The sequence below is a fragment of the Camelina sativa genome, chromosome 11 (genome assembly GCF_000633955.1).
Source record: "Camelina sativa cultivar DH55 chromosome 11, Cs, whole genome shotgun sequence".
Classification (NCBI taxonomy): Eukaryota; Viridiplantae; Streptophyta; class Magnoliopsida; order Brassicales; family Brassicaceae; genus Camelina; species Camelina sativa.
In genome coordinates this window covers 41,100,113-41,113,234 of record NC_025695.1, presented here as the reverse complement: position 1 = coordinate 41,113,234, position 13,122 = coordinate 41,100,113, and the positions used below count along the sequence as shown (strand labels likewise).

General features: G+C 31.8%; 1 protein-coding gene and 1 long non-coding RNA gene across 2 annotated transcripts; both read left to right on the top strand.

Moving 5' to 3' along the window:
- On the top strand, positions 3,611-4,377 carry LOC104725815. The gene is made up of 4 exons (XR_002034182.1): positions 3,611-3,705; positions 3,806-3,897; positions 3,991-4,072; positions 4,168-4,377. It is a non-coding gene; the product is annotated as an uncharacterized LOC104725815 (long non-coding RNA).
- LOC109127643 lies at positions 11,757-12,519 on the top strand. The gene is made up of 2 exons (XM_019232693.1): positions 11,757-12,148; positions 12,293-12,519. Exons 1-2 carry the CDS (start codon positions 11,867-11,869, stop codon positions 12,437-12,439), a joined length of 429 nt encoding a protein of 142 aa, XP_019088238.1. The 5' UTR covers positions 11,757-11,866; the 3' UTR covers positions 12,440-12,519.

Genomic DNA, 13,122 nt, shown 5'->3' with positions numbered 1-13,122 from the left:
TTTTTTTTTTTTTTTTTTTTTTTTTTTTTTTTTTTTTTTTTTTTTTTTTTTTGTTAAACTTTCTTCTAAGGTTTTATATAGGAAAAAAACTTCATTATTAGGCTAATAAACAAAATGCCTCTTTCCTTTTCAAAAGATGGTATTCTCCATTGACCATACCAAAGGCTTCTTCATCTTCAATGGTTGTGATTTGTCATATATAAGTCATTCTTTGTTATATATCTTTAGTTGGGGTGTAGCCACCACCTCGCTATTCACCATTGGTCCCATGGATTCATATTGTAGGTTTAGACATTTTATCCAACTGTGTTGGTCGCACACCACTTATTATTCTTATAGAAAAAATAACTCCCTAATTTGGCTCAATATTTCAAACAAAGGTAAAAAGGTAGTTCAAAGTATGCAAACCTTAAAATAAAATTATTTTTGTGTAGTAGTACGATATATAGACTGCATGGAAATTTTCTACGAAATCTTTTTTTTTTTTTTGAGAGAATATTACACGAACTCAATTTTTTTTTTCTTTCTCTTTTTTTGAAAGACATTAACCCGCTGTTACTATATGTTCCGATCCTGCAACACGATTACTTAATCTTTACTTAAACACACAATGGAAATCATGTTTCTAATTTGAAAACTTAATAACATATAACCTTAACAAGTATAAATTATCTAGAAATCTTATATATATATATATATATATTTTTTTGGACCTTGAAAATAGTTTTTATTTCTGTGAGTATTATTTCACACCTCCAAATATTAAAAAATCTAATCATTGTTTTCTTTCAATTTATTAATCAACGTTGATTCACTCATCTTCGTTAAAATGTGGACTGTTTTATTTATTGATTCACCTATCCAACCTTTGTTTGGTGTCGTTTTCTATCTTATACTCACATATGTCATCTCTTCCAAGTATTAATTTAGGTAATTGATTGGATTTCTATTTATGAATGATCTCAAAAATTGCAAGATTTTCTTCCCAATAATTTTGTTTCTTCATCGTACCTCTAGCTTTTAATATTCGCACATATTAGTTTTTGACACCTCTTTGTTTCCATACCACTTTGTTTATACATATAGATTTTAAAAACCTTGATTTTTTTTGTTTCTCTGAGTTTTGTTTCATACCTCTAAGTTCTAAAAAATTTGAGTATTGTTTTCTTTTAATTTATAAATCGACATTGATTCACTCATCTTCGTTAAAATGTGGTTTGTTTTATTTATTTATTCCTTCATCCAACTTTTATTTGGTGTCGTTTTCCTTCTTATACCCTATCGATCATCTCTTCCAAGTATTCATCTAGAATATTGATTGATATGGACTTTCTCCGTCTGCTTCTCTTATTATTTTTTTGTAAGTTTTGTAAATTTTGATAGAATAATGATATAAAATTTGTTTTATACATGTAAATATCTTTCAAAATTGATAATATTGCTAAGATTCATATATCTCGTTAACATTGTTCTCTTATTGTCATTGAATCGATTTTGTATTTACAACAAAATTATTATTTGATTAATTTAGTTGATTCATGCTAGGCGGCATTATTTCTGAATTTCATACTATATAGTTAAAAGACTACAATAAAGTTTTCACTTGAAATATGAATTAACAATGTTAGTCATTTAACGTTTTCACTTGAAATATGAATTTAACGTTTACGCACGGGTCGACATCCTAGTATTCGTAATAGAAAGTCCGATTACTATATATAAATACTTTGTTGTAATTCACTTTAAGACAATTGTTTAGTTATATAGTCCAATTGTCGTAATTTTTTTTTTTTCGGATTTTTGATACGGGACTGTCGCACTATCCGCTCTTGTAGTTGAATGGTTTAATACTATTACATTTGGAAGCACAACCACGGTTGGGCTTCCATATGCTTTTTTAATATATAGAACGGGAGAAAAAAATATCCAGATCACCTTTAGAAAGGGAGATAAATATGTGAAGTTAATTCAGAAGTAAGAACATAAAAATGTCAAAATTTGCAAATGTTGTTAGTCTGGAGATGTTAAAGGACTCTAATGGGACCTTGCTGAGTGACATAAATTTTAATAGTTCTATATTAGCCGACTGGATTGAGTTAAAAATTAACACACTACCCTATGTGTAGGTTCTTGCTGAATCTTCTCCCAGAGACAACCTTCTGCTTGTCGAAGCACTGACGAGAATAGGGCATGTAGTTGCAGCCACAGGGATGGGAATACATGATTCAAAGACACTACTCGCGGTCTGTAATTATCATATTTAAACCCAAAAACTAATCACACTAGTTCAAAGAGAACATGAATTCAGAAAGACATGTCCATCATCACTTTTCCTTGAACAGGCGGATGTTAGCCTTGCTATGGGAATTGGAGGAACCACAGCAGCAAAAGAGAATTCCGATATCATTATACTGGATGATAATTTTGCTACAATTGTCAAGGTTGGTTTATTATATGCTTGGTTGATAAACTTGGGCAGTAGCGGCTTATAGAATGCATACAATAGTGATGAGCAAGCTTTGACCTTTTGGCAGTTTAATTTCGTTTAAATCTTTCTGATAAGATATTAGAGGCTTATTTGGATAATGCAGTGTATCATATGGTCTCGTTCTCTATACACCAATGTCCAGAGATCTATCCTATTCCGGCTTACTGTCAGTGTATCAGCATTAACTCTCTGTGTGGTTGAGGTTGTGGTTTATGATGCATTTCCACTTAACGCCGTGCAGGTTAAAAAAATGTTATCCCTTTGTAAATTCATCATCTTGTAATCCAGCTTTACCACGATTTGAAACCTTTTTCCCTAACCCAGTTTTGCTTTTCCCTGATGCAGCTTCTGTTGCTGAATCTTATTATCGACATCTTAGGAGCATTTGCATTGGCATACCGACCAAGAGCTGATCGCCACCTAATGGGAAAGCCACCGGTTGGTATAAGGTACAAAAATCTGAATAGGATCAAGGATTTGATTTGATTATTAAGTTAGTATATAGTTGTCTTAGAAAGAGACTTACTGTATTGGTGCCAGAAATTTGGAAGAAACAGTTGATTTTGCAGTTCTTGTTCTGTTCTGCGTGAATATAAGCAAACTGATCGATCATACATATGTATACCTTTTTCCGACTTTTTTTTTTTCAGAGACCCTCTTATTACCAAGACGTTGTGGTCCAAGTTGATAATACAGGTATGTCGGGTAAAATCCTTGATTTATTATGCGTGGACGTAAATGTCCGATAAAATCTTTTTTACTCCTTCATAGTTTTCAGGGAGAAAATGCAATTCCTTGGTCTTCTTTAATCTTTACTAATTAACTATATAGATTAGAGACACAAACACTGACTTGGAGACCTCTAAATAGTGCTTCTGTCATGACATACCTTCTTCCAGGTATTTTACCTAGTGCTGTCGCTGGTACTCATAAATTCTGAGAAGCTACTGAAGCTAAAGCATGGTCCTAGCAGCAATGCTGAAAAAGTGATGAACACATTTATATTCAATTCCTTTGTCTTCTGCCTGGTAATGTCCAATTTTTCCCACTCTTGTTATCAGGGTTCATTTGCTAATATGTTGATAATCTCTCTCTGTCTTTTTAAAATAACGCAGATGTTTGATGAGTTTGAAATCCAAAGCATAGACCAAACCTTCAAAGAAATCCTCAGAGAGAATATGTTTCTCGTTACAATAACCTCAACTATTATATTTCAGGTAAGTCCTCTGTACAAGGTGATTACAACATTTATCTTCTTTTTCTGTTCATATCTAACCCGAAAACATAATTACTTTCTTTTTGTTCCTTCTGTGTCAGATAATCGTAATGGAGTTCGCAGGCATGTTCGTTTCTTCAGTCAAGCTTGACATGAAAAAATTGGTGACGACAAGTCTTTTGGGATTGCTCAGGTTCTGCTCATAAAGATCCTCAACTACTTTATATAAGTTTTACTCTTCACATTTTTCTCAATATCTATACGTATATTTAAACTTTTTGTACAGCCAAGTGGCCACTCGCTTCCCTTACCCAGCCAACCAATACTACCGTAACTGAGATTTATCTTGCCATATAGGCACAACTACCGTAAGAACCTTTTACTCCCTAATCTTCTAATGCATCACACATGAATATCTTTTTGACGAGTAGAGTTACTCTGAACTTATAAATTCTCATTTCAGGTAAACTTTTGAAGCATCCTTCTAGCTTTGGTCGCTTAGGAGGTTGTTGTTCTCTGCGTGGGTGTGCGTGAGAGACTAAATAATGTGGATTATTGTGCTGTGTATATATCATAGATTCATAGTACAGTTAATTTAGTCATATTCATTTCCTCTTCAACATATGTAGAGTGAAATGAGTGAGAGTCATGTATTTATATAAGTTTTGTTCAATCTATTTGTCTCTTCATTTTCGTTTCATGAATTCTTGGATGTTTCTAAATCTTCTGATCCAACTGATTCATCGCAATTGTTTTTTTGTTTTTTTTTTTTTTAAACTACCCGATTATATATATCTTCCTTTCTCTACCCATTTCTTTGAAAATTTCAGTTGGTTGCTATACCAAAATCCACCATTCCTCCTAGGTTTACTGCCATAGGTTCATCGAATAACGATCACCACGACAATTTTAAACGGTTAGACAGCCAGAGGGATACTACTGTACTCGTACACACAAAAACTAATACTCATCCATTACTGCTACAAACTTTCATACCATAGCCAGTAGCCACGTGTGGTTTTACAGTGCACCCGTCGGCACCGGTTTGAGGTTCTGCCTATAGATCCAACGGCTTATGTTTTTTTTTTTCAATTTTACCATCTTCACTTGACGCGGCGTGATCTCAATGGTAAATCTTATAAAGGTCTTCGGTTGTTTATTTTAGTTCCAATGATGCTGTGTGTGGTACAACGAAGAAGTTAATAAAGTTACACAGGATAAGCATATATCAGACGTCTTTATGATTCTTTTCTATTTGTCTTACTACTACAATTAGGCCTAACTACAATCTATATATATAGTAATCCATGTAAACCACTTATGGAGACTTTTCTTTATCCATGAAAACCACAACAATAATCAACCACATATGTTATTAGTATTTCAAATTAACGGATGGTTATTTTAGGAAAATTGTGTTATCTTTATAACCTTCTCCTCTAGTAAATAATTTTTTTTTACTTTTGTTGCTTCAAATTTGTAAAATGATAAATTTGATCAAGAAAGTTACTCGTTTACACGATTTTAATCTTAAAATCACTGTGAACTACATTTGTTACTCTTGCTTTATGTGCATCTGCTAACACATTCAAGACAGATTGAATAAAATGGTTCAAAAAGGTGATAGAGACAGACCAATGTTCTCTTTATCTTTATTGGTTATCTTTAGTCGGCTTTATCTTAATTAAATTACGGCTCCGATTAGTAACAACATTTAAACGAGGCAATTGAAAAAAATTTCAGCGGTTGTAAAGAAGGTGGTTAAAAAGAAGGCGGTTATAAAAGATGGGAAAAAAAAGTGGTTAAGTTAAAGTGAGTGGTTAAGTAATAGTTTTGATTGGTAACAAGCGGTTGAATAGTAAACAAATTAATTATAAAAAACAATATAAAATAAATTAAAATATGAAAACATTTTTTAAAAAATTATTTATATTTTTATAAATTCTTTTAGAAAATAATATATATGAATATTATTTATAAAATTTTTAATAATTTTTTTAAAATCCAACCGCCTCGTTTGCAAACGAACCGCCTTGTTTTTGGGGCGGTTGGCAACCGCTCGTTTTCCCCCTTCCAACCACTCTCTTTAACCATCTTCTCCAACCACCTATTCCAACCGTTTCTTCCAATCGCTATGTTGATTGGTAACCTTCAAGATGGTTCGTTTGCAAACGAGGCGGTTGAAGGTTACCAATCAAATCCTACATTAATCTTTTAATCATCATTCGTCTAAACCGCGTAACAGAGATAAAGACAGAATATATATCTTTAACAAATAAAATCATAAAGCATAATCTGTTAAATAATATCTTTTGTCTTTCAATATGGGGTCTGAGTAGTTGCACTATCAGTTAAGCATAAATTTTCACCACTCATTGTGAAATGAACTTGAGGAGGTTTCATAATTTTCAATAAATAAATTTCACATAAGAGTAATTCATTAGATCCCATAAAGAATTTCAAATAGAATAAACCAAATTCATCTATGTTTAACAAATAAAATAATAAAGCCAAAATAATATCAAAGTAACACCAAAATAAAATCTAAACAATATGTATACTAGAAAATCATAATTACCCTTAAATCTAAGAACCAAAATGTTTTTCTTCAGGGCCTTTAGGGGGGAGAACCGGAGAAGTCATCGACTTCCATATTGTAACCTTTCGTACACAAGATTTGTTTCTATGTTCTTTCCTATTTGCTTTAATGATTGTTGATAAAGGTTTTTTAAAAATGCTTTGATGTGCGACACATACGTTACCAATGACCTTTTCCTACACAACGGTGACATTACATACATTGGTCACATTCCCATTTTTTCTCATGTTTGTTACCATCCCATTTCTAGTGAGAGTTATTTAAGTTCTTAAAACAAAGTAACACTTCTGACTTCGACTTCGACCTTGACCAAAACTATTATTACTTCCTCGCCCACGTCCACGTCCACGTCCGTGACCATGTTGGTAACCATGTTCTTTATCATAGAGAGATGTCACATTTGCTTCAAGGAATTGAGTTGAACCATTTGGGCGCGACTCATGATTTTGCAATAGCAGTTCACTATTCTGCTCAGCTCTGAATACTTTTTCTTTACTTTTCTCATGCTATTGTATATGCAGGACAATTAAATTAGCGTAAAAAATAGAAATGTTTTCTCTAGGATTTTTGCATCGGTAACATGTTTTCCACACAACTTCAGCTTGGAAGTGATCTTAAACATCGCTAAGTTGTATTCAGCATTTCAGCTACAAACTTAAAATCTTGTAGTCTCAAATGCAATCACTCATACCGGACTTTGGGTAACACCACAATTCTTTGGTGATCAGAAATGTTATTTAGATCTTTCGAAAGAATTTTTGGATCTTTCACTGTCAAAATTCATTTTTCAAGTTCTCATGAAGGTGACGACGAAAGAATATTATAGCCTTAGTTTTGACTTTTGATGCATGCTTCACTTCCCTTTTTTATTGCATCATCTAGTTTTTCAGAAACTATATATAGTACATCCAGCACCAAGACATTTCTGGATATGTCAAGGACCTCGAATTCCAAATTTGTAGTTGTAAGATTCGACATTTTTTTGAAACTATAGAAATGTGATTATATGATCATTGGTTTTTCGAGTAATAAATCAATTACATTTGCTTAAATAAATGCAATATCGATAGTGAAAAAAATAATTTTAATCACACTATTAATCACACTAAGCATGTATATAACAATAAACAAATCAAAATCTTGTGTTAGCAAATAACGTTTGTTCATCGTCATCGAAAGCATGTGACTAACTATTATGAAATCATGATCGATAGCAGTTTAATTATTTAGTTATTATAAATCCAATCATGACACAAAATAAATAATATTTACTACTAACAATTAACAAACGAATTTTAGCAATGTTCGATGATTAAATATAACTATAACTATATGGAATATTCAAACTATTATACTAAAGCTATAAACCAATAATATAATTATAGATCTAGATACAACAAATAACTACAATATAATTTATATTTCAAAACAGCGTAAAGAATCTAATATACCATACCACCAAAATTAAAGCGTTTTTCAAAGTATAGATTTAATTGTTTTTAAAATAAAGACGTCAATGAATTCAATAATAAAGCACGATGGCAATTAAATATGTAAATATGTTAGCACGATAGCCGTCAATTAAATATGAACGGATCCATGAAGTCATAATCATTCAATGAATCAAACGTATATGCGACAATAAATTATCAAGCAACGATTGTGAAGCAATAAAGCATAAATAAAATATAGACGTGTAGATACTTTCTTACCATTTCAACAATAAGATAAATGGATAATATATTGACTCTAAAACCATAAGACAATTAAATTGACCTCATCGTTTATTAATAAACAAAATCATAAGATATATAAATGAAACAGATCTATGCTACAATAAACTGATTAAAACAACTACTATGGTAAAGCACTAACGAACGATCTCAATAATAATTTTGATATAGTCTCGCGCGTATGAGAGTATCGATTAATAAGTTTGAGGTTACTTACCTCGTTATGCTATAACGCGTTGTAAAACAAAGGTTTGGGAATTGTTTCTTATGTAATAGTAAAACAAAAAAAAAACTACTATCTGTTTGTCACAGCGCTCGACGTAATCAGCATAGCATTCAAGCTCATGTGTAGTTTATTTGTATGATGAGTTAGAGTAAAGGTAAAAAGGGTTGAAACTTATTTTCATCACTATAACTTCTTCTTTAATTTCAGCTGAAAGAAAACAAAAAGATTTTTTTTGAATAAAGAAAACAAAAAGATAAATTCTATATTATTTGTTTGTTTCAGCCAAATAATATAAAATACTCCACTTACTCTTATATTGGACTTTACCTCTTTTCGTTTTTCTTTTCCTATCCACTTTATTCCTTCTTTGTTTATTCTATTATATTTACCAATCACGCCCCCTCAATTTTAGTTGGAAAAAAGGGAAAAAAACAAAAAAAGAGAGAGAGAAATCTGATGATTTTGTGGTGATGACAACTGACACGTATACAATTAAAACTGCATTCTGAATTTCTGGTTGTACAGTACTAATTTTAAGAGATATTTTGTTTTCTTTATAACCTTTTCTCTAGTTATCAAAAAAAGTTGTACTTATGTTGCTTCAGATTGGATCAAAATAAAGTTACTCGTTTACACGGTTTGAATCTAATATCATTGTGAATTACAGTTGCTATGCTCTTTGCATTATGTATAATCTGCTAACACAATTAATACAGAGAGAGTACTGACTAAGTCGGTTCAGAAAGGTGGATCGAGAGATCCAAATGTTCTCTTTAGCTTTATTGAACGAGTAATGAATATTCACCTCACGGCGCTTTGTCTTAATAAATTACACAATCTTTTAAATTATAACAATATCATATTATCATTCAATTCGTCTCCGCGTAAAGAGAGGTTCATGCAAAAAAAAAAACCACATAAAAGAGAAAAAGGAATAAAAACGACGAATATAAGTTTATCTATAACTGAGAATTGGGAATATCCTGTCACGTTGATAGGGTTTCGAAAGGAATAGATTAAAAGGACGAACATCGATATAATTAATACTGTAAATGCACAATCTCATTTACAAAAAAAATATATATATATATATATATATATATATATATATATACATTATGCTTATCACTTCGTAAATGTTTTTTATAGAGAATATTAAGGGTGTTGTCAAAAAAAGAAAAGGACTATTAAGGGCTAATAATGGTAATATATATTGTATTTTTCTTAAAATGTTGAAAGTTTTTTGATTAGTCAACAAAGAAAAAAGTTTACCATTAAAGAAACTATCCATAATGAAGGAAATAGCACATGGTTACAATTGCTTACTTTCAATTCAACTAAAGCAATGTTCTTATATGACGTATCTCTTCATCAAAGCATACTATAAAAGTTCTTATATAAAAAAAAGAAATTGTTACTTTCCCTTAAATAAATGAAATACTGAGTATATTTATAGTCTCTTGAGTCGTTAACATGACTTTAATTTGTCCAGTTTGTGTTATGTGTTCATTATTATGAGAAAATCGTGATTTTTCTCTGTATTCTTTTTTGACATCTCCTTAATTAATAGTCTCGTTTAAAAAAAAAACAAAAAAGAAATACAAGCGGTTGCAATGTTGGGACTTTTAACAAAATGACAAAGAAAAAGAAATTACTACAAAATGAATCTGATTAGTATTTGACAGCTTGATGCAATCAGCAAATTCAGCATATAAAACACCTTTTTGTGTGACTGTTTGTATGAGTTAAGAAGACTTAATTGAGTTAAAGAAGCAAAAGGGTAAAATCTTTACTTAGGCTAATCTTTACAGCTTTCATCTCTTTTTTTTTATTTAACTAATCAAATGAAAATTGGCAACTTGCCACAAAGATAAGAGAATGTTGCCACGTTGGGTTGAGCGTGTGTTGTATGAGTCATTTGTGAATTATTATAAGAAAATATTCATAAAATTAGTTGTTTAATGACTATAAAAATATTAATGAGTCAGATGAAAACAGAAGAAAACGATGAGACAAGATAGTCAATTCAAAGGAAGAGAGAAGTGGTGGCGTCACGAGCACAAGTATCTGCAGAATCTAACACTATTTCATTAATTATAGATTGCACTAAAAACGGTTGGGCACCCACATGCTTTTTCGTTCTTCTTTTGATAAAAAAGACCTTTCTAGTATCTGATAGATCGAACTCAAAATGTTGTAATTTAATATCTTTTGATAAGATTTTAATTTTGTTTCGAAATGTATGTACCAGTTTAGTCTATATGAATCAAATTATTTTGTTTTAATTAAAATTAAGATTTAAGAAAATCCGCTATTTGTAATAGGAAAAAAGTACCAGCTAGTATCATTACTATACGGGAATATATACACGATTATCCAGTTTATCGAAACTACTTTTAATACTATTACATTTGTTTTGTTTATAGTTCAAAACTATATAATTGGAAGAACATGTCCGTTTGATAAATTGTATAGAGAAATTGTAAGATAAAATGGTAAACTATTATGAAATAGTACACAAAACAGAAAAAATAACGATACGTAAAAACCGTAAAAAAAAATGAGAGTAAGTTTGTAGTAAATTTTTTGTAATTAGTGAATCTTAAAACTATATATTTATAAAATTTTGTAAAGCTGTTACCTATCAAACCCACAATTCCACCAAGCCAAAATGTACAAAGTAAAAAAACTATACATGGTCGTCCACATGCTTTTGTAAATATATAGAAAGGGACACCAAAATCCAGGTCACCTCTCTCTCTCCCTCTTTTTTTCTTATTTTATCAACGTCCGAAGAAATTAGTATACATGTGGAAAGGGACACCAAAATCCAGGTCACCTCTCTCTCTCCCTCTTTTTTTCTTATTTTATCAACGTCCGAAGAAATTAGTATACATGTGGGAAACGAATAACATTTCGTTTGATTTGATTCGCTTTTTTTTTACTCGTTACACTCACCTCATTTTTTTGTTTCTTTTTTCGAAGGAGTTCTAGAATGTTAGTTTTTTTTGTCGTTGTTACCATACAGAAATGCACAAATATAGTAACGATAGCCTAAAACAATGTTTAACAGATACATGTACTTTGTTATCATAAAAAAAAAAGTGAACAGAAGATTTATTAGAAATGAATCAAAAGTCAAAACCAAAAGCGAGTTATATATATAGAAAATTGGAGGCATGAAAAGACTTGAACTCTAGGCAATTGTTGCAAATTCAATATGGAGACATTATTACCAGTCGAGCTGTTGTTATGTGCGTGCGATACACTTAAAATTTACAAATTTATGTTGTTTTAAGCAGGTAGTACAAGTCATTCACTTAACCCTTTCTCAACCCGTATCTTCTTCGAGAATAAGTAAGGAATATCATAAATGAATATTCATTTATTTTTATATTCAACTAATTTATTTTATTTTTTCTTTTATATTTGACCTATAAAACACTCTCTTTCCCAACATCAAAGCTCAGAACAATATCCACCAAAAGAAAAAATCGTTTTCTCTTGAGTTTTTGATTTCCTCCTGTGGCTTCTCATTGTCTGTAGATCAAATCTAGTCTGTGTCCCGCACACACCATAACCCTATCGAAACAGAGTACGTTCAATGGTAGTTTTTAAACTGTCAACGTTCATGTTTTGGAAGAGGCCATCATCCAAAGGAGGGCCGGGAGATGTAGAGGTTCGTCACGGCGCCGGCCACGATGTTGCAGTTCCACAGCACCTTCCGGAAGATTTTGGTGGTGGCTCTCTCCCTGAAGCTGAAGATGTGTTAGGCGGCGATTTGGAAGTCGGTGGCTCTGAATCTGCAGTTGAGATTGCACCTCTGGACTTGGAAGCCGGTCTCGTTACTACCGACGATCGTCGTCGCCCCGGCTCGTGGAGAAGGGTGAGCTTACTTTTTTTACTTGCACGTTGAAATAAATCAGTTTAATTCTGTAACACTTTTCGGGTTCAGATTTGGGTTTGGGTTTTAGCCGACGCCACCTAGCTCATTAGTCATTACTTACTTGGCTTTGTACGGATCTTACAGGGTACGTTGAAGGGAGTATGTCACGCGTTTTATTATAAAGTGGTAATCGAGAAGTTGAGGAGGACTACAACAAGAACACCAACACCAACACCTGACCAATCAGCAAGCGTAATAAATGATCTCAGTTTAGTACTAGTAGATTTTTAAGATCTGGTTTCACTTAAACTCTAATCTTGATGTTTTCTTGTAATAAGCTTGTACGTGATCACCAAGAACCAGAACAATCAGCAAACAACGGTGTTTTTTTTTTTTAATCTTTCTTTCTTTTTTTTTCCTACTCCCAATTTTCGTAAATCATAAATTTTTTTCCTTGTTGTCTCCGCCTAACCGGAGTATAGAACCTTATAATTTTATTAAACCGGAAACTCAAACCGAATTAAACCGAAATTAAAAAATCGTTTCTATTTTTTTTTTTCTGGGTTTTTTGGGCACAGAACCATCAACATCTGGTGATTATGGGATTGGATTGGAAGAACTCGTTCAACTAGTCAAAGATCGTAGCCTTGAAGCTTTGAATCGATATTATGGGGTAAGCACACTTGTTTGATTAATCTAATCATCTCTTTCGTTGATTCTTTGCTCTTTAGATTTTACTCTGATTTACCCATTTGATGATGATGATGATGATGATGATTCATATAGGTTCATGGGTTATCAAATCTACTGAGGACTAATCTAAAACTGGGCATAGATCGGAACGATGAGGGGATACAGCATCGTAGGAACACATTTGGGTCGAACACATACCCTTGCAGAAAAGGAAAGAGTTTCTGGGTAAATTTACTTACACAAACAAAAGTTTCGTTTTTTTTTTTTTTTTTTTTTTTAAT

Excerpts from the sequence above, each read along its gene's own strand:
- LOC109127643 (XM_019232693.1), top strand. The coding sequence starts at position 11,867 with ATGGTAGTTTTTAAACTGTCAACGTTCATGTTTTGGAAGAGGCCATCA. Across the intron at positions 12,149-12,292 it reads GCCCCGGCTCGTGGAGAAGG|GGTACGTTGAAGGGAGTATG; the intron begins GTGAGCTTACTT and ends CGGATCTTACAG.